Source organism: Phoenix dactylifera, chromosome 8 (genome assembly GCF_009389715.1).
Source record: "Phoenix dactylifera cultivar Barhee BC4 chromosome 8, palm_55x_up_171113_PBpolish2nd_filt_p, whole genome shotgun sequence".
In the NCBI taxonomy this organism is placed as follows: domain Eukaryota; kingdom Viridiplantae; phylum Streptophyta; class Magnoliopsida; order Arecales; family Arecaceae; genus Phoenix; species Phoenix dactylifera.
In genome coordinates, this window is record NC_052399.1 from 10,751,349 (window position 1) to 10,772,134 (window position 20,786).

A 20,786-nucleotide genomic window follows, 5' to 3' on the forward strand; every position below is an offset into this window, starting at 1 on the left:
TCACTAAAGTTTATAGCTTAATATGAAACAGAAATTTGTTTATTAGAGCCTCCTATCGATTATAATTTGTTACATTGTCATATTGCATTTCAAAAATAATTAGAAAAGAAGATAAAATTATTCCCCACATATCATGCGGGGCCAATGTTAATGATGCCAACAATAATGATAGAAATTTTTGCCCGAAATTAATGAAGCCGATATTCATACACTCGAACATAAAGTTCATTGCCTAATATGCAACAAACATTAATAATATCATATGAATATAATTCGCCATATGAACATTAAAATTAAAGATGTCAAAACTAATATGCTCAATCATTATTAAAGTTCATTACTTAATATGCAATAAATATTAATAACATTAGTATTAATGTGCTCTACCATCACTAAAAATTTAATACTTAATATATAATAGAAACTTAGTTAATAAAAATTTGTATTTATTATAATTTGTTATATTATCATATTGCATTTCAAAGAGAGTTGGATGAAAGAGAGAAATTATATCCCATGCATTGCCCAAGGCCAATGTTTATTACACCAATATTAATGATAAGAGTTTCTACATAGAGACTCAGCTTGTACAGAATCCGAAATTAGTATATTAGTACTAATTGGACTATATTAGTACCTTGTTTTCGCAATGTATAACATTTATTGGGAGAAAATAACAAGCAATTGTAGAAGACAGATCATCCGGAATTTTCAGCTAAGAATGTGCTATTTTTTTGCGGGTGTGTTTGCAAATCTCCATGAGTGTGGCATTAAATGTTCATAGGTTCGAGGACCTGCCACTTCTTCGATACACACAGCATCTGAGATTTCTATCAAGTCCTCCTCTGTGAGCTTCACACTTAATGAGCCAATGTTGTCGTCCAAGTTCTTTATCTTGGTCGTTCCTAAAAGAGAAAAAGAATAAGATCAGTACATAACCCAAGTTCATAATAAAGGTGCATTAATTTTTAAATATCTCAATGTTATTACTATGCTTAATCATTTAATTTCGCATATTCCGTATGTGACCCAAAAGAAAACATCTTGTTCTTCATAAGTCATGGGACTTCCAATGGCAAGCAAAACCTCTTAATTAATAGACATCATTAAAGATATACAATTTTTCTCTTTATAATCTCAGTTGCCTCAAGATTAAAAGACATCATCACCCCCCCACCCCCACCAATAACAAAAACAGAAAGGATCTTAGCTGCCTCCACATTGAAAAGTTTACATGTTGTGAGGCAAATTAGAAAAATTAAATAACAGACCTTCCTACTTCCTTGCATTATGTAAACCATGATGCTACTATTAAACCTATTGTACAAGATGAGACAAAGTCTACTTCAAGATGCTTTTATTAAACTTAGATATTGGATTAAGTTGTAAGTTTTTAAAGCTTCACCTAGTCGAATGGGACTAAAAGTATGCATGCATTTCAGCCTGCAATAGATAGCTTGGATTTGTTAGTCACTGCGACGATTATAATGTATCACTAGAACATATCAGAAGACTGACCATCTGCCTCATCAATGATACCTGAAAAAGACAATAAGGAATCCAGTTTTCATTCAATTTTAAACTTATCTGTTCAAAGGATTTGAGAGTCCTATCACTACAAAAAATTATTGTTTTGCCGACTCTTCCCCGCCGACGCTATCAAAAAGCGTCGGCGAATTCCGAACGGGGGTCGAAACTCAACGACGCTTTTTGATAGTGTCGGGTGAAATTTAGAGACGACGACGCTTTAAAGCGTCGTCGGAGGCCAAAAGATACGACGACGCTTTAAAGCGTCGTCGGAGGCCAAAAGGGGCCCAATCCCCCGATCCCTCCTTCAGCCAGGCGCTGTCCCGATCTTAGAGACGACGACGCTTTAAAGCGTCGTCGGAGGCCAAAAGGGGCCCAACTCCCCCGATCCCTCCTTCACCCAGCCGCTCCCCCGATCCCTCCTTTTTCTGCCGCTCCATCCGCCCACGCCACCATCCGCCGACGTTCTTCTTTTAATCCCACACCGGAGACCCCACCCGTTCTCCCCTTTTCTTTATCTACTGCACCTTTGGGCTTCTCCGTTCTTCTTTCTGCTACTCTTTGGCGTGGGGTGTTACGAGCTCCTCTTCCACCGCGCCATGGGCTTCGCGCCCTTCAGCGAGTACTGGAGGAATCTGAGGAGAATCTCCGCCACCCATTTGTTCAGCCCCAGGAGAGTCGCCGCCTTCGGCGGAAACCGGCTTGCGATCGGGGCGCAGATGGTGGAGGAGATAAAGGCTCTGATGAGGACCGATGGAGTGGTGGAGGTGAAGCGGGTGCTGCATTTCGGGTCTTTAAACAACGTTATGATGAGCGTTTTCGGAAAAATATTCGATTTTGGGAAGGGGGAAGGGCTGGAATTGGAAGGACTGGTGAAAGAAGGGTATGAGCTTCTTGGGGTATTCAACTGGAGCGACCACTTGCCTCTGTTGGGGTGGATGGATCTCCAAGGAGTGAGAAAGAGGTGCAGGGGATTGGTTGAAAGAGTTAATGTGTTTGTGGGAAAGATCGTAGAGGAGCACAGGAGGAGGAGGATCGACAGAGGTGTTCTGAATGAGGATGGGGACTTCGTGGATGTGCTGCTGGATTTGGAGAAGGAGGAGACGCTCTCTGACTCTGACATGGTTGCTGTTCTCTGGGTATGTTCTTCTTCCCATGCTCTTCTTCTTGATCCCCTCCTCCTCCATCAGCTCTCCTTCCAGGCCGGCGAGCGCCATGCCCTGGTTCCCCTCTTTCTTTTTTAATTTTTTTTTAAAAAACAGGTTGCTAACGCCGACGCTTATAAGCGTCGGCGTTGAGTATTTTCGCGACGCTTTCATTAGCGTCGGGAAAGTCCTGTTTTTGCCGACGCTTTCTCTTAGCATCGGCAAAAACCGGACCCACGCCCACCTGCCCGACGTCGGAGCCACGCTTTGGGGAGCGTGGGTGAGAATTGCGCCGACGCTTAAAAGCGTCGGTATAGACGAAATATAGCGCCGGGAGATATCAATTATTTTGTAGTGTATATAACTCCAATCTCTTTTTTTTCAGAAAAGTTATAATCTCAATTAATGTTTCATACAAGTTGACTCGACAAAGATGAAGTAAATCATTCATCATCATCATCATTCCTTTTCAATTGTTGAGGTTCCAATAGTCTCCACTAATGAAATAGGAAAGGCATTGTGACTCTCCCTTCTTAACTGACATTTTCTTTGTAGCAAGACCATCTTTTTTTTCTTTTGGAAAGACATGTGCCGAAGTTCCAATAATACTTAAATTAAAGGGTAAAAGCAAATGTCTCTCTCTACTCCATCAAAGAGGGTGAAAGGAAAGAAAAGGAGAAGAAATCTAAGGAAGCCGAATAGTTTAGCAGAGAAGGGACAGAGAGGGGAAGGAGGGAGGTTGAGAGGGAGAAATGGATTATAGTTCTGTGCCTCCTCTGAAATATTTTCCTTTTTTACCCTTTCGAAGGTCATGTGCAAAGCATATGCCAAATACTAGTTACTTTATATGAAAGGCAACCCTTCGCAGGTTCAAGAGTTTATCCTCTAATGAGAAGCAAGTGATTGCTTGCATCTACAATTTTTATAATAATGTATTCTTGTCCAATCATGTTTTTTTTTTAAGCGAAAAATATAATTTATTTTTTGCCCTTCTTTTATCGACTCTAATATGCCTCATTATTTAGTAACTTGGTGTAGATGATATTCTTGTTGTTTTGAAGGGTAGTTGCATGAAACAATTACTCAACATGCTAATCATAAATCAAAATAGGCATTGATCGATGTCTCCATAAAGGGAATGAGGACTTGGTATCTCTTCCCCATCTTATTATTATATTCTGTTTTTTGTCTCGTATAGTTGGTGAGAAAATGAATGATTACAAACCAGTGAAATGATTTTTCTGTTTGACGCATTTTAGGCAATGTAGATCATGATCTACTGTGCAGACTTTAATTTTGAGAGCATTAAAATTATTGTCATTGGAAAGCATTTGGGGTGAAAAATTCTCAAAAGCTCTATTGCCGTTTCTCCATCTTTTGTCTGTAAAAATATCAAAAGTATCATTGCTGTCTATCATTTACGTGCTTGTGTCTATTTCTCTCTATGCATGTGCATGTATAGTACTAGATTACACACGAAATGTTAAATCCTTTATAAAGATTTAACAGAATCGATGATGGGGCCTTCAAATTGAAGATCAACATAGTTTATTGTCATATATAAATTAACAACAGTAATCTTTTGCTTAGGATTCTGTACTCACTTCAGAATATCCATGGAAATTCAGCCTAAAAAATGTCTAGAAACCAACTGGTTTTTAACCTATGGATCAACTGGGTACAAAATTGGATGGATTTAACTAAATGTTATCATATTTTGCATTGATTAAAAAGTGGGATTTCAGTTTAAATGCCTAAATTTTTTTTTTCAGCACTAGTCAATGATCATCTTCCACTTTTTTGCATTCACTTGATACAAAGGTTACAGATATCCAGAATATATGACCTTTTATCTTTAGGCATTTTCAGAGATAAAATCAACGGTATAGATTTTTGCTTCATATGACCAATTATCGATTTTGAACTCATTAAATATTTTACCAAATATTCAGCATTTAGTATAAAATCCAACTCACAAGTGCGTGCACGCATGCATTTGTATGAACTTATACATATTGTCCAACTTTTGTTTTGCTAGGCTCGGTTGGGAAAATTTTCAGAAAACCTGTACTCAGTCTAAAACTTTTGAGGCCAAGTCTGGGTTTTATGCAGCTAGTCCACCCAAAGAAATCCAAGGCCACATCATCTGATGATATACATTCTGATATGCATGAAACCGTATCTATAAACTGAGATAATGCTTGACAATGCAAGGAAATCATCTATGCATGATCATGAACATTACCATGCATATAACATTATCATAACCATGTCCATGACCATCAAGCCTTATCCTAACCATTCAGGTTGGCTTTAAGAATCGTCATTAACCAATCATTCTTTCTGATGGCTAGATCTGGTGTTATTGCAAGTTGTACTTACTAGAGAAGTTAAAGAACAAAACTGAAGATACAGTGCTAGTAACTAAGAATGTCAAAATGAAAGATGATACAGTACAAGTGATATAGCATAGTTGTTGATAATTGAAAAGGCTCGTGGTGATGAAGATTGAAGACAATAACTAGGTTTTGCTACAAGTCGGGTTTGACTTCCAAAGCAGACTCAAGCAACAATAAGATAGGTAAGATCTAAAATGCTGCCCTGGGTGATGAAGTAGTTTCCAAGGCTAATAACATAAGTTGGTTAGGTGGCTAGCAACTAACCCATGAAAAACAATGGGTTATTAACTAGCAAGCAGACTCAATTTACAACATGATAAACAAAGGATAAAATAGTAACGAAATGATGTTCCAGGAAAAATGAAGCAAAGAGGTTGACAAGAAGCTAATTTTCACATCAATAGTCATGAGACAAGGAATGAAGCTAGACATAATCATAGCATAAGAGGAAATTACACGACTGGTCAGAAAGATGTGAAGGTGTCAAGCCGGCATAATCATACTCCAACTAAAAGGCATAGTTCCGATATAAAAGTGTAACAACTCCAAAATCCAGCAATTTGAACAGACTAAGAAAAAGCAATCCAAAGATGCACCAAAGGAAAACTTATCCTTGTTCTGATGGACTAAGGACAAAAAGTAGAGCGAATAGCAATGACGAAGAAAATATAAGCTAAGAAATGGGAAGGTTAAGGGCTAAGCCAAAACAAGAGGGATGAGTGAAGGTCAGAACACAATGAATATAAAATGCTTATAATAAGACTCCTATATTAAACAGTCAGATAGTATACCAAACTCAATATAATGCTAAGGATGGTAATAACCACGGACTAGCAATATGTTGTGGATATGATGAATGTGTGGTCTGCAAAGATCTTGATGCCAAACCAAGACTGACAGATTAATTACTGGGAAAGCTTAACTTGTAGAAGTTTGAAGAGTTCCACTATGATCAGAATTATAAGCTCCCAGAAGCAATCCATATTAGTCAGATCCAAAAGTGACTCCGCACTAAAAAAAAAAAGAAGGAAAGATTTAAATACTTGAATATGTCCAAGTACCAAAAATGTTAGTGGGGAAAAATTTGAGAATGACACACCTTAAAGTCTCCAATCAAACTAGGAAAAGGATGAAGGAAGAACAATGATATCTGACAAGGCTTAAGAAGACATAATCAGCTAGTTGAAGACTGTAAAATATGATAGATTCCTAAATAAACTGTAGGCTGATGATAATTAAATTAAGGTGTCTCATAAAGACCAAATAAGAGTGTACTTCTAAAATTTGGTTGTAATTATAGCTTAAGCACAAAATACTAAATAAAAGAGCCTAGTAAGTAGAAAAAAATAAAGCTATCTTAGATCTTTGGATCTACCACTTGGTGTCAAAAGGCAAAACTAAAGCAAGCAAAAAAGAGCTAAACCAATTTTATGGTGATTTGATTGCAAAGAAAGACAGAGAAAACCATCAATTATTAAAAGTCCACATAGTAATTTGGTAAAAAATTAGGCATGGAGCAAAAATGACAAAATTTTTCATACTTGTTACTCTGTATTCTCAAATTTCAACACGTCACAATAACACATCATGTATCTTGTAGACCTTGGATCTCATGACTTCAATTTATATTCATTGTGATTGTCAGATTATAGCAGAGACACAAGAGATTGATATCAGGTGGCAACACTAGAACTGACCCAAGAAAAGTAAAATATACCTAGGAAAGAGATGAGTGGTAGAGGTATTCTAGAAGACCTGACTCCCTACTTTCCTTACATATGTGAAGAAGCTTATACGTACACAGGTTTTAGGGAAAAAAGAACAAAAGCAATATCAAAGATAAAAAAATTATTCAAGAGGAAATGTGAGTATGCCTGTAGCCAGGTGATCATAGTGTAGCAAGAAAGCGGAGCAGGAGGTTCGAGTGGCACATTGAGATTTAGATCAATGCATCAGCAAGAGGAGGTAAAGTATAGAGGTCAAGGTCTCATTATGTGGGAGTTCTTCCAGGAGTTCTATCTAGTGCTTGAATACAGCCTCAGGTACCTAGGCCCCATTTGGGGGAGCTGTTGGCAGTAGAGCTTTTGAAAGTAGAGCTTTCTAAAGTAGAGCGTTTATAAAAAGTTGTTTGTTGTTTGGTAACTACATTTCTAAAGTATTGTAGCACTTTAATATGTATTTGGTAAACAAACTGAGAAATTACTTTTGGCATGACAAATAGACCATAAAGGACATTATATAGTATTATACAACAAAGCATAATAAAATATAATATGTATTAATACATAAATATATGATATAGTATAATATTACTATAATGTAATATAATATTATTATAATATAGTAATATAATATTGTATACTATAGCATAATAATTTAATATAATATTAAATTATTTAACAGAACATATCAATGTATTATGATATAATGTAATATAACATTATATTTATAGTATAATACAATAACAAAGATATAAAATATTATAATTATCAGTATAAATTAATTTCTCATAATATAACATAATATTAAATTATTTAACATAACATATTAATGTATTATGATATACTGTAATATAATATTATATTTATAGTATAATACAATAATAAAGGTATAAAATATTATAATTATTAGTGTAAATTAATTTTTCACCCTTCTGTAGATTTGCAAAATTATAAAGGGATATTTTGTGTAATTGTTATATTCTATCACAGGTATTTTGGTCAAAAAAATCGCTTTCTGACGGAGCCTAAAAGTGCTTTTCCGGAAAGCTTCAAAATAAAGCTTCTCCCAAAAGTTGTTTTTAGCTTTCTGGAAAAGCAAAAAAAGTTTTCCGAAATGTTTATCAAACACCTCTATTTCATTTAAAAGTGCTTTTTGACCCTCCAAAAGCTCCCCCAAACGGGGCCTTAGTCCTATTGACCATTTTTTGTATCGTAACTAGCCAAAAACATTTGTGCTTAAGGTGGAGTGGCAAATGTGAAGAAAAAATTGACAGGGTTATTGCAAAGTTTTTCAAATTCAACCACATTCTCTTCAGTGTAGTTGACCGTAAATATTGCTATAGCATGATTGAAGCAATTGAGGAGGCGACTCATAGTGTAGATCCACTGACCGCTTATGAGAACTCAAATACATATTTGAATGAGGAAATGAATGGAACAAGGATACATATTGACACATTTAAGAGATATTGGAATTAATTAGGTTGTAGATTAATGTGTGATGGTTGGACAATCGAAAACAAAAGGAACATGCATAATCAATTTCATTATCTACAACTGCCATGGCATAGTGTTTCTAAATTAGTAGATGCCATTGCTCACTCCGGAAACTGTGAGTATATATTTCAGTTGATGAATTTTGTGATTAAAGAGATTGATGAGACTTATGTGGTGCATGTTGTTACTGATAATGAAATAAGTACAACATAGGAGGATAACTATTAATAGAGAAGTCAAAGCACTGGATTAAGATATTGCAAAAAAAACAAAGATCAGGGATGTCATTTCTTAGGGACAATTCTTGATTGGATTTGTATATAACCATGGATGGAAAGTTAGTTTTACAAGGAGGGAGACAAGAAACAAGGAGCTCATTCAACCTACCATAACACAATTTGTCACTCATTCTCTATCCTTGCTGTGCATATACAAGCATTATAATGATCTCGTGAGTATTCACCTTATAGGATTGGAGTAACGGCAAGGATAGGCTTAAGCCTAAGGATTAGATAGGATGTGAATGCCATGGTTTTGACTTTTGAGTGATAAAGTTCTGAAAAAAAGGACAAGAGATGAACTTAGAATGTTTTAACATTTTGCAAAGGTGAGATGGGCTTCTTGTACAAAACCATGAATCAGGCCAAGGAGGCTATAAAGAAGAATTACATGAATTGGTACCAGAAGTTTTCCGCCATTTTTGATAGCCAATGGGACGAACATATTGACTGCAACATAAATGCAGCCAGCATGATTTGTTTTACTTTGTACCGTTAGTTTGTATTGTACATCCAATTATTGTTGAATGTGAATGGGTGATTATTGACAAGCATGGATTAAAGAAGTATATGTTTCATGCAAATTATTTCTTAAATCCTTATTGAGCATATGCCAAGAGATTTATTGCTGATAATGAGGTTTTGCTAGCCTTAAAAGGGTGACCGAGAGATTGGAAACCGATATATCAAACCAGATAAAAGCAGATGATAAAGTTATTTTGTTTACTCTGTAATTGTTATAATATTTATACACAAAAACTTAAGATTCAAAAGATGTTAGCTAACAAGATCTAATTTTTGTAAGTCTAGTGGAGCATTACAGATAGGAATGTAGAATTAGCATTCAGAAGGCTATGGTTGCCATACAAAGGGTCATTCTAGGTAACCTCACTTAAAATTTTCATAAGAATATTTTAGAACTTCATTTACCATATTGTAGATTATAAATTCACTAATTCAGAAATATCTATTCTTATTTCAACAAAATGCTGATCTATTTATGGAAGGGATGATGTTCCATATTCGACACCAATTGATTTAATATCTTGAGTTAAACTGCAAAGAGGATAATAACTAACTTGAACTTAATTACAATGGGTGTCAGATGTGGAGCATCATCTTTCCAAAAATAGAACACCATTTCTTCAAAAGAAGAAAAGGCGTTCCAAATAGTCAATTTAGTATACAATATAGTTAATGAAGTTATTATATGTTATTATCTATATTTTAAGTGAAGTTACTTAGAGTTATTATATGTTATTATCTATATTATATGTACTTGCTACTTTTAAAGTTAGTGGTATCTATTGATTACACAACAAATTGGGTCTATCGATAAGAAAGATTATTGTCTATTGTCCAACCATAATATGCTGATATATAGCCTGATTCATCCAGTACATCTTAAATGTATCTATATATGTCTGGTTGTCATTCACTCATCATTCAAATATGCATTTAAGATGTCATAAGTGGTCAATAGGTCCACACTTCTGGTTTTCATGGTAATATCTTTGTTCAGCTATATTGAAGACGATATATGGTTGATAATGAAAAACTTTGCAATAGCCCCCACTAAGGGTTGCCTTTTTAAATGCTTCAACCATACCAATGGTAATATCTATTTCCAGCTATATCGAAAGGGATGAGATTGAATATGAGGAACTTTCGACCCCATTATTAAAAAACTGGTCAACAAGACCAGGTACTTGATGTCCTACTCCTGCATTAAGGGAAACCCTTAGCACTAGAAGACCTCCCACCCAATCCAAGGCCTTGAGCTCCAAACTTTACCTCCATGACCTTGCATGTCTGCTAAACTCGTCCAGATGCATTCATTTGTTTTGTTTTATTCTTATTCTTATATCCCGTCTCTCATTGTCCTCATCAAAATCTGCATCACTACTATCATGTCATCGCCTACAGCTAAAATCATACTCTATAATATTTTCTCCTTCCCAATTGCAATCTGTTTTTCTTTCCTTCCTAAAACATGTCCATGATTAGCTTCTTGATATCTACAAGGACTTTATGTCAGTGTGTCATATTTTCTTGAATCCATGCTAGTTTCAAGTCGACATTCATCTCCTTTCCACTATAGGTGCAGTTTACTCTTATCAGATCTCCATCATACTACAGTGCAGCCATTTATGTTACACAGACTCCGGTTCATGTGTCAAATACTAGTAGTCTAGTACTTTTCTTAGTGTTGAAGGACTTGAATCTTTTCAATTTCTAAGTATCATACCAATATCTATATTTAGGTATTGGTTGTGGATACTTTAGGCTAAATCAAAGGGTCTGGGAAACATAAACTGCCACCAAATATCCAACTCCCAAGAGGACATATCATGGAGCCATAATCTAATAATCAAAGTAAGTACTACTCAAAGTCACTAGATACAAGGCATACAAGACATAACATAATTTATTATTATAACATGTTGAAACTTCAGAGAGGCGTGTAACAAACTAGACAAATTTTGTTATGTTTGTTCCATATTTGATTAGCTACTTTATAACAAAGTACCATACCAATTTTAGCCATTTTTTCTCCATTCATTTAGGTTATTTTTTTGGATATGTTGTTAAGTAAGACCCAATCTAACCCTATGAAAAATTATTTTTTAAACTAATTTTTTATTTTATAAATTTATTTATCTTAAAATATTTAAATTAAAGCATTAAAGAAATACTTTTTAGAAATAAATTATGGTAACATGATTGTGTTATATATAGTAGCTAACTACAAGCTGATCAACATGATTTTACATGCCTCTCCATATTTGACCCGAACCTATACCCACAAATTAGCATAAGTTTAAAACCCCAATATATTTATATGGAGTATTGATAGGTCAATTTACAAAATCTCTCAAAATAATTAAATTTTAAAATTAAACTGATTTTAAAAATTCTATTTTGATTAAATAATTATTAAAATATTAAATACTAAAAAAAATAAAGGATAATTGTCATTCTTACTTATTGGAAAGAAATCATGTCTTCTTCATTTGGGAAGAAGTGAAAGAAGACCTAGGGAGGACCTACAATTCATGCCATGGACCCGACACCTACCATGACCAAGCAATAATGCCCAGATGACTAAATAAAGACAAGAAAACTATAACGAAAGAGAAGAAGAATAAATAAAGGATGATAAGAAGAATACAAGGACCGCATCAGAAAGTAGTTCATTTTCAATTACATCCCAGAGTCTCGATGGGAACACTTTTTCCTCTCCATGATCATTGTAATGTACAAGGCTAGGCCTGGTATTGAGCCTCCTGTGCCATAGGAGAGACACGGGCCATTTCTGCAGAAAGAGGCTGAGGATATTGGGGTTTAGATCAACTCCTATAAAGCCCAGTTGTTGTTTCCTAGACCAACTAGGAGCATTATTAACTTCCTTGTGTACTGTGACAGAGTGATCTTCCACAAGTCCATCCGATGACTAACCATGTCCAAGACTATGACTACATCCATGGTCCGATAAGAGAGGTCATTTGAGAAAATCCGGGAGTATTATTTTGAGCAAATGGCGACAAACAATGACCCTCAATACAAGAAGGCAGGAGGATTTGATGATTAAGATGCCATATTTTTACTATTTAGGGTTTAGCGTTTACGATTATATAGCAAACTATATAGGTTTGATGCTAAAGGATATTGGAGACTTGCCACAGGTGAAGACAGCTGTGGAGAGCAGGCAAGCAAACTCCAAATACATGTAATTCATACCTGGCCAGTTGCTCTTATGTGATTGTATGTGGGTGGATAGATTCTTAGTCCTAGCATGACAGAATTTGCCACAAACTAAATGGTACCAAAGAGCCTCTTTGATAAGAAGCAAAGTCTCAGAATGATGTTTGCATCAAATGAGTGAAAGAGTTTCAGATATGGTGGGTTAGAAGAGGGCCAAAAAATTAAGGACATTATCCTAAGTCAGGCTTTTGGATAAAGCGCTGCCGTGGTTAATGTGGAGCCCTACTTTGTGGTATTGGGGGCAGTGGATAGTGGAGGTGGTCACAAATGGTCTATTTTTACATCAAGATGCAGATTGCGTGGCAACAGATCATAGAGAAAGCGGGTGCGAGGTAGACTGGACCATACTTGCACATCATCAAGAATTGATGGGACACTTAGATGGGTGGGTAGTTGTACCTAGCAAGTATAACCTCATCAAATCTCAAAGCCTTTATCATATTTGCTTGAATAATAGTTTTTATCTTACAGTGGTTATTAGCTTTGTTCTTTTGTTTGCTATGCAACCAAGCATCTGAATCCCAAATACTGATACACAGAACCCATTTGCCTAAAATGAAGACTTGCTTCAGGGAGTTAGGAGGGTGGCACAACTGATGAAGGGTAATGATGGCTTAGCTGCACAAACCACAAGGAGGTAATAAACTAAATTAGGGTTGATGGCCATCGAGGTATGGTATTTGATATCCAAATGCCATTAACATCAAGTCTATAATGGCTGATCGAGGAAAAATATTCAGTGAGGGAAACAATAGTTTTGGAGAACAGGGAGAACAGAAATCAATATCAGGGATGTCTTCGTGGATCATTAGCAAACAATAGATAGTTTCAGTTCATGTGAATTTAATGACTTTAAGTCTTATATAGCCATGTATTTTTTGATTGTAGGGGAGTGATGGGTCCAATGAGGCACCTCTACACCACATCTAAGGAAGATTGCCTTCTTGGTTCTCTCACAAACTGGAATATCTTTCTGCTGATCTATAGCAAAGAGCAAAATCGCTTGGCCAGCAAGAGGCTGCATGACTTGGTATTCATATACTACAATCAAGTACATCAATGATTCAAGATCATCAATGAGGGCAAAAAGAAGCATGATATGGCCCACTAAAGGATGACTTTGCCCTCGACAAGGATGATCCTATGATTAGATGGGTTGCTGATCAATAAACTCGTGACTAGCTAGTGTTAGATGAGCTAGGGAAATCCTCCATGACTAGATAGAGCCATTGCAAAGGTAGGTGTTTGAAACACAGAAAGATGAGTGGAGGAGAATGTTTCACTCAGGTGAACACCCAACTGTCTGAAGAGGCTTCAATCAGTAGCTTGATCATAGGATTTTCAGGAAATTAGGGAGTGATACACATGCCTCCAAGGCTAGTCAAGGCACATGGATCACTAGCAAGCTAGGGCAAGGAAGGGCACAAGGAAACTTGGTCAAGCCAAATCAGTTTCATAATGGTAGCAACAAAGGAAAGTCAAAATGAGAACATGTAAGTCAATCCAGTGGATGCAACTAAAAACATATTGGTCCAAGACAATGATGACAAGACACCGAAGCCATCAGATCCCAGCTTGGGTAGATCATCTCGCGATAATGACGATAATCAAGATATGTCATACCGCCTCATACCACCCGATACAAGGCGTACCGTACCGTATTGAAAGAAAATTGGTACAAAACACACCTTCATGTCAGTACAAGTCTCGTACCGCTCATATCAAGGCGTACCGAGGTACGTACCGGTCCATACCAAGAAATACCGAGATAAATATTGAGAAAAATAATTAGAAACTCTCGATATAGAGGTATGTCATACTGTACCGAACCAATAAAGTAACGATACGGTACATGGTATCGAAATTGCGGACCTTGGCGATAATGATAATGATAGCTTCGGTGATAAGTCTGAAGGTTAGAATGCACAAGGTGGTTAGGACGGAGGTGATTTCTCAGAGTTTTGATCTATTCACCAGTAAGGCAAGATTCACACACAAGCTGCTGACCATGGGGCTAGATCAAAATACAATCATAAGAAAGACATCATACAAGAGAAGTTCCAAAACTAGTATCGGATGCAACAAAAGGTAGCATGGAAGACTCGAGAGCTTTTATGCGAATTGGAGGGAGTGGATATTAGAGAAAGATCTACCAAAGCGTTAGATAGCCATGGGGCTCAGCAAACTTCATCTATACTAGAGGTAAATCTCCTGTTGCATCTAATAGAGTGGATAGTATGCTCCATACACATATGATTGATATGCATACTTTCAGCCATCATACCATAGTAGAGACGACCCTATACAACATTACCCCTCCTATAGATATGGGTATACTCACAATCCTACCACCCTGAGTAGGGATAGTTGGGCTCCTATGACTACCTGACATACACACAACTTCAGTAGCAAGAGGCATATCTAGGTTACTATTAGCCACTATATGACTAGCAGAGATAGGATAATATCCAAACTATTATCAGATCTAAGCTCCAGATTGTGAATAACACACAAATATAGATGAGGACCACAAATGCTCGATCCAGGATTGAAATTTGAAAATGAGTCATTCTTGATTGTTCTATTACAATATTATACATTATTTGCCATTTTTTTAACTTATTGTTGCAATTTTTTTAAATCTCGTCGAGCCCACGAGTATTGGAACTGGCACCGATACTTCGACATCACACACCCCGTTAAACATCACTAATTCATGAAAAAAGCAAATCAAAATTCACTTCATATCCACATTACATATCAAAAGATAAAAAATTGAAAATAAAAAAATAAAAAATTTGTGCCTCAGTATTGTGCTGGTACAAAACCCTACCATAAGTGGTATAGGAATATTATTCTAGTTCGATAATAAATATATACCACCCTTAGTACCAGCGTTCGATTTCTTAGCAGTATGACTGTTGCAGCTCTATAAGATCAAAGGGTACAATAGGCTGAAAAAAGCACTAGCTAGCAGCTAAAAAGAGGTTAAAAAGAGTAAGAAGGTATCCCAACAACATAAAACAAGCCATGAAGATTAATATCTGTCAAAGTTACTTTCAGCTTGTCCTCAATCTTCTTGCACACTTCTAATGAAAGAAAACAAAAATGGGGATGTTTAATCCTTTTAGCTCAGTATCAACCAATACCAAATGCCATCCATCATGTAAAATTAACAAAAGTCAATACAAGGTATCATCATTCAATATCGAGCAACTTGCTTAGTATCTTAAATTGATCCACTACCAAGTGTAAGTTAGCCTAGCGCAATGGACGCCAACCACATGGTCTTTCAACAGAAGCATCTAAACAAATGTGGGATGAATATATATGTATCCTTAGTTTTGAAGGTTCCAGTCGATCTTGTGGTTTACTAACCCTTGATGTGGTCCGAATGCAACAATTAAATATATTTGCACACATGGTTAATTTAGATGATTTCCATCTACACTACTAGTGTAGATTAAACAGTTCAATTAATAGCAAATCCTCCATATTCCATAATATCAAAAACTAATTTATTTGTTCAAACTCATATGTGCTAGGTGATAACCAATCTCCTAACCTTACATATTTTCATAACATGATGTTCTAAAATATTGATCATGAGGATTTCAGCAGGTAGAAATAAGCTTTCATCTTATGCATGATATGCTAAATTATTATTAGAGCACTACAGAATATTGCTCACCGGGGATGGGAACCACATCATTGCCTTGATGAAGTATCCAAGCTAGAGCAAGCTGAGCAGGGTTACGACAATGCTTCATGGCCAACTTCTCTAGTCGTGCATATAATATCTTGTTCTTTTCTAAGTTATCTCCAGTGAATCTAGGATGTAAAGCCTAACAAAAATATTGAGGTATAATTAATCAGTGGAATTCATTTTCATATATGGAGGAATTTAGCATCTTAAGGATGGAAAAGTTTGAATTTTATCCAAACAACAAGGTTAATTTAAAAAGTCAATTAATCAATTTCTTACCAAGTAACTTTGAGATGGCAAACTTTCTACAACTGCTCTTCCCCCAAAAAACCCACGACCCAGAGGACTGTATGGAACTATCCCAATGCCAAGTTCCCTGGATGTAAAAGAAACTTTATTTCTTTAAATTGTGGTGCAGCAAATTAACTATTTTAGAGAAAGGAGACATAACGAAAGCTCCATAACTATGAGTCTACAATTATTCTAAACAGAGGGAAAAAAAGAAAAATTCACAATCACTCAAGATTTACTGACCCTTCTCTTCAAACAAGATTGATTAACCTTGAAAAAAAATCACAAATACTCACTCCCACCCATATATTTAACTCAACCCAACAAAAAAGTCAAAGACATCTGCAGAAGTCCATGTACCAAGAAAACAGGCAGTCTTCTGATCCATACCTCTTGTTAGCAGGAAATTTCTAATCAAGTTTCTAAGCAGACATAGTATAAAGTTCATCATTTTATATGCTTTCAAATGTAAAATGTTAAAAGGGTATTATGCATATCTTTCCCCACGTGAAACTTTCAGTTAGTAAGTCTTTTTCCAAGACCTTGCAACTCTTTGGTGTTTATCTGCAAGTAGCAAAAAGAAAGAAAAGGAATCTTATAGAAACTTCTCTTACCATTAAAATTTTAAGTAAGCATTTAGGTTGCAAAAGTTTAGGATTCGTTGCACCTTGATGCAAGCCAACATCCCAAAGAGATATGGCGATATATGAATGGGGACGAAGGAGAAGTTTTAGTAATTATTCACCAGAACGTAGGAATAACTTATTAAAAATCCATAAAATCAAGGTTTGCTGTGCCAAAACCGGAATCCGGACTGGTTATCCGGCGGCACGGGTCGGTACGCCCCCATACCGTTCCATGCTGGGTCCATACCATTCCATGCTGGGCTCATACTAACACAGTAGAGGAGGCGAGAAAGAGAGAGAACGAGAGAAGAAAAGCAAGAGAAGAGGGAGAGAGGAAGGGAGACAGAAAGAGGGTGGCAGAGGCCGGCAGAGGGAAAGGAAGGAAGAGCGGAGGCCGGCGAGCTCTCTCTTCCTTCCTCTCCCTCTCCCTCCTTCCCCCACTTGCTCTCTTTTTTCCTCTCTTTCCTTCTCCTTCTCCTCCTCCGCGCGCTGGCCGGTCTCTGCTCTTCCTTCTTCTCCCTCTCCCTCCCTCCCCCGCTCGCTCTCTCTCTCTTTTTCTCTCTTTCCTTCTCCTTCTTCCCCTCCATCGAATGCTTTTCATTTTGGTTGCCGGACCATCCAAATCCGCCGCCAACACGGCTTGGTATTCTTCGAACCGCCTGGTTCGGGACGATTCCGCTGACCTTGCATAAACAGTGGATAAACTCATTCCCAAATTTGAATTCATTATTCCTCTAATTGAATCTTTTCGCAAAACCCTTACAACAATACATAAAGACACAAAAATAATTCTAGACCAAATTTTATTGAACTAAAAAAGAAAGTGGAACTCTTTCCTAGGTCTAAAAAAAGTAACATATCCTGAAATACTCTATATTCACAATTGAAATATACTAGAAATATAAGTATGTTCTATCCTCTACATGAGTACCGGGATCTATGATTGGAACATATGATAGGATCTCCCTCTTTTGCAATATTTTTTATGCTGATTTGTTCATGATATATTTATTGAGGAGCTTTCATCAGAAGGCTTTAGAAAGATGTGTTCTTTCCTTCAATGGATATTTGAAGATTCAACAAATCAATAAAACATATGCCTCAGAGTTGCCTGTTTTAGATTTTCCACATAAAGTTCTCTCTTCCTTCTATTGTTGTTTATCAACTTATGCAACCTAACAACCATTTGAAAATTACTGCACTTTTAAAGATAAATTTTGGACTCAATGCTACATATGTTTTCTCAAGACAAAACAAAAAAAAAAAGAAAACTTGCAACCACATGGCAATCATTTTAGGTTTGGAATTTCAAGTATACCTGCAAAGTGGGACAATCTCCTCTTCGATTTCACGAGTCCATAAAGACCACTCCATCTGCAACGCAGTGATGGGATGCACTGCATGAGCACGCCTAATTGTATCTGGACTGGCCTCAGACAATCCAATGTATTTGACCTTCCCCTCTTCCACCAACTTTTTGAGCTCCCGCATCTACCTCCCGCGGAAACCCCAAAAATAAAAAGAAAATAAAAATTCAAATCCATCTATCCATTAACTTAACCAACAAGAATTCTGAATTGACTGCTTACAGTTTCTTCTATAGGCACCAACTTGTCCACCCGGTGCTGGTAATACAAATCGATGTAATCTACACCAAGCCGTTCAAGGCTCGCCTCGCAGCTTGCCCGGACATATTCCGGATTGCCCTTCACAATCACCCCAGTCTGATCAACCCCCGCAATACCAAATTTTGTGGCCAATTGGACCTTCTCGCGGGGCAATAGCTTCAAAACCTACAGAAAGAATCGATCTTTCTTACTTTCTGTCCATTAACAATCAATCAATTCCTCTCTCTATAAATCAATTTCAACGAAATATTGAAGAGAAAAAAGAGGCGAAAGGGGATAGAATTGAACCTTTCCAATCAAGATCTCATTAGTATGGGGTCCATAAGCATCGGCGGTGTCAAAAAAGGTGATTCCTTCGTTGAATGCGTGCTTGATGATGGAAATCCCGGCTTCTTCGGGGACCGGAGAGTTGTACACTCCGGTAAGGCTCATGCACCCGAACCCCAGCTTGGAAACCTGGAAAAAAGCGAAAGGAATCAGCACCAAGACCACCATAAGAACAAAGAGGAAAAGAAGAAGAGAAATCGAGAAGGGGATTGAGACCTCCAAGCCCTGGCTTCCCAACTTCACTCTGGGGATATGGGGCTTGCTCGGCTCCTCCATATGTTGTCACCTGGATCTCTCTCTGATCGCTGCGCGTTAAGAAACGTTGGTGGGAGACTGGAAGTGCGCCACCAAGAGGAACACCCACCCCATGGTGGTAGCTTGGATGATCATGCCGTGCGTCATGGAAGGGGTGTTGGTTGCGGGAAATGGCCTGGCAGAAGACCGCACAACTAAGGCCCTGTTTGGGGAGCTTTTGGAGGGCCATCGCGATCCTCTGTCCGGTTCCTCCATATAGGATTGAGGCTGAAGTTGTATCTCACATTCTCTTCCCCTAAAAAAAAAAAAATTCATCCTCGAAATTTAACATACCTTAGCTTGCAAAAAGGTCCGGATATTTTTTCTTCATCTCATCCTTCAATACCCATGTAGCCTCATGTTCTGAATGATTGCTCCACTGGATCTTGACATAAGGAATTGTGCGCCTTCTTAATACTTGTTCCTTTCTATCAACCACACGTATAGGCTGCTCAGGATATGTCAAATCTTCTTTAAGCCGCAAGAGGGCCACTTCTATAGGGGGTCTTAGATATTGGTGTGGTACCAGGAATTAAATCAATTGCAGATTCAATTTCTCTATCTGGTGGCAAGCCAGGGAGGTCTTCCGAAAAGACATCAGAGTATTCATTCACTACTCGAATATCTTCCAATCTTTGATCTGATTGTCTGGTATCAACTACAGTGGCAATATATGTCATACTCCCCTTCCTGAGTAGCCGCTTAATTTGCATAGCAGAGACAACTCGAGGGAAAGTATAAGCACCACTACCTATGAAGCTGAATTCAGTGTCTCTAGGGATCTGAAAGTTTACCCTTTTTTTATGGCAGTTAATGGTAGCAAAATGTGATGCTAACCAGTCCATACCGAGAATTATGTCAAAGTCATGCATATATATAACTATTAAGTCAGCAGGCAAGTCTCTACCTACTATCTGAACTGGACAAGTCTTGCAGACCTGATTACCAATCATCCCACTCCGGGTAGGAGTGCTAACATGCAAATCATACTTTAATTGCACACAAGGCAGGTCATGTTTTTGCACAAATGTAGATGACACAAAGGAATGCGTAGCACCAGAATCAAATAGTGTATGAGCATAAACAGAAGCAACTGGCAATGTACCTGACACCACAGTGTTGGATGCCTGAGCATCCTGCTGAGTAGTGCATAAATACGACCCTGTGTGTGCGGTTTTCCTCCTTTCTGCTGCTTAGGAGAAGAAGGCTGAGCAAACTGAACCGGAGCAGGAGAACCTTGCACTTGCTGGGTCCCTATAGCTTGAGGCCTCTGAACTAACCGATGGTCCTGTTGAGGACACTTAGCTACCTTATGACCCTGCTGGCCTCATCTGAAGCAGGCGCCGGATAATCGTCTACAATGTTCAGTCTTATGCATACCACATGCATCACACTTAGGCTTGTCTTGCTAATGCTGAGTAGTCTTCTCATAGAATCTCTGCTCCCCTGATTGCCAGGGTTGGTTATAAGATTTTGCAGTCCTGCAGGAATTCTGTCCACTATGAGTATCATCATCTCTGCTCCTCTTCTTTTGTATTCTATCTTTTGTATCTTGTGTTTCTTTCCAGACAATGTCCAGATT

At 37.3% G+C, this 20,786-nt stretch overlaps 1 protein-coding gene across 2 annotated transcripts; it reads right to left on the reverse strand.

The window, feature by feature from the left end:
- Positions 1-494: 494 nt before the first annotated feature.
- Positions 495-19,402, reverse strand: LOC103724137 (probable aldo-keto reductase 1). Of its 2 annotated transcripts, XR_003383080.2 has the most exons (9): positions 19,127-19,402; positions 18,872-19,039; positions 18,545-18,748; positions 18,274-18,446; positions 16,318-16,414; positions 16,024-16,177; positions 6,171-6,221; positions 5,995-6,082; positions 741-905 (listed from the first exon to the last, which is right to left on the reverse strand). XR_003383080.2 is itself a non-coding variant. In XM_008815304.4 (7 exons), the coding sequence occupies exons 1-7, from the start codon at positions 19,184-19,186 to the stop codon at positions 727-729; spliced, it is 1,035 nt and encodes a 344-aa protein (XP_008813526.1). In that variant the 5' UTR covers positions 19,187-19,400; the 3' UTR covers positions 495-726. The 2 variants fall into 2 exon arrangements, 1 of the variants encoding a protein (XP_008813526.1); XM_008815304.4 differs by lacking the exons at positions 5,995-6,082; positions 6,171-6,221 and having other exon boundaries at positions 495-905; positions 19,127-19,400.
- Positions 19,403-20,786: the final 1,384 nt, after the last annotated feature.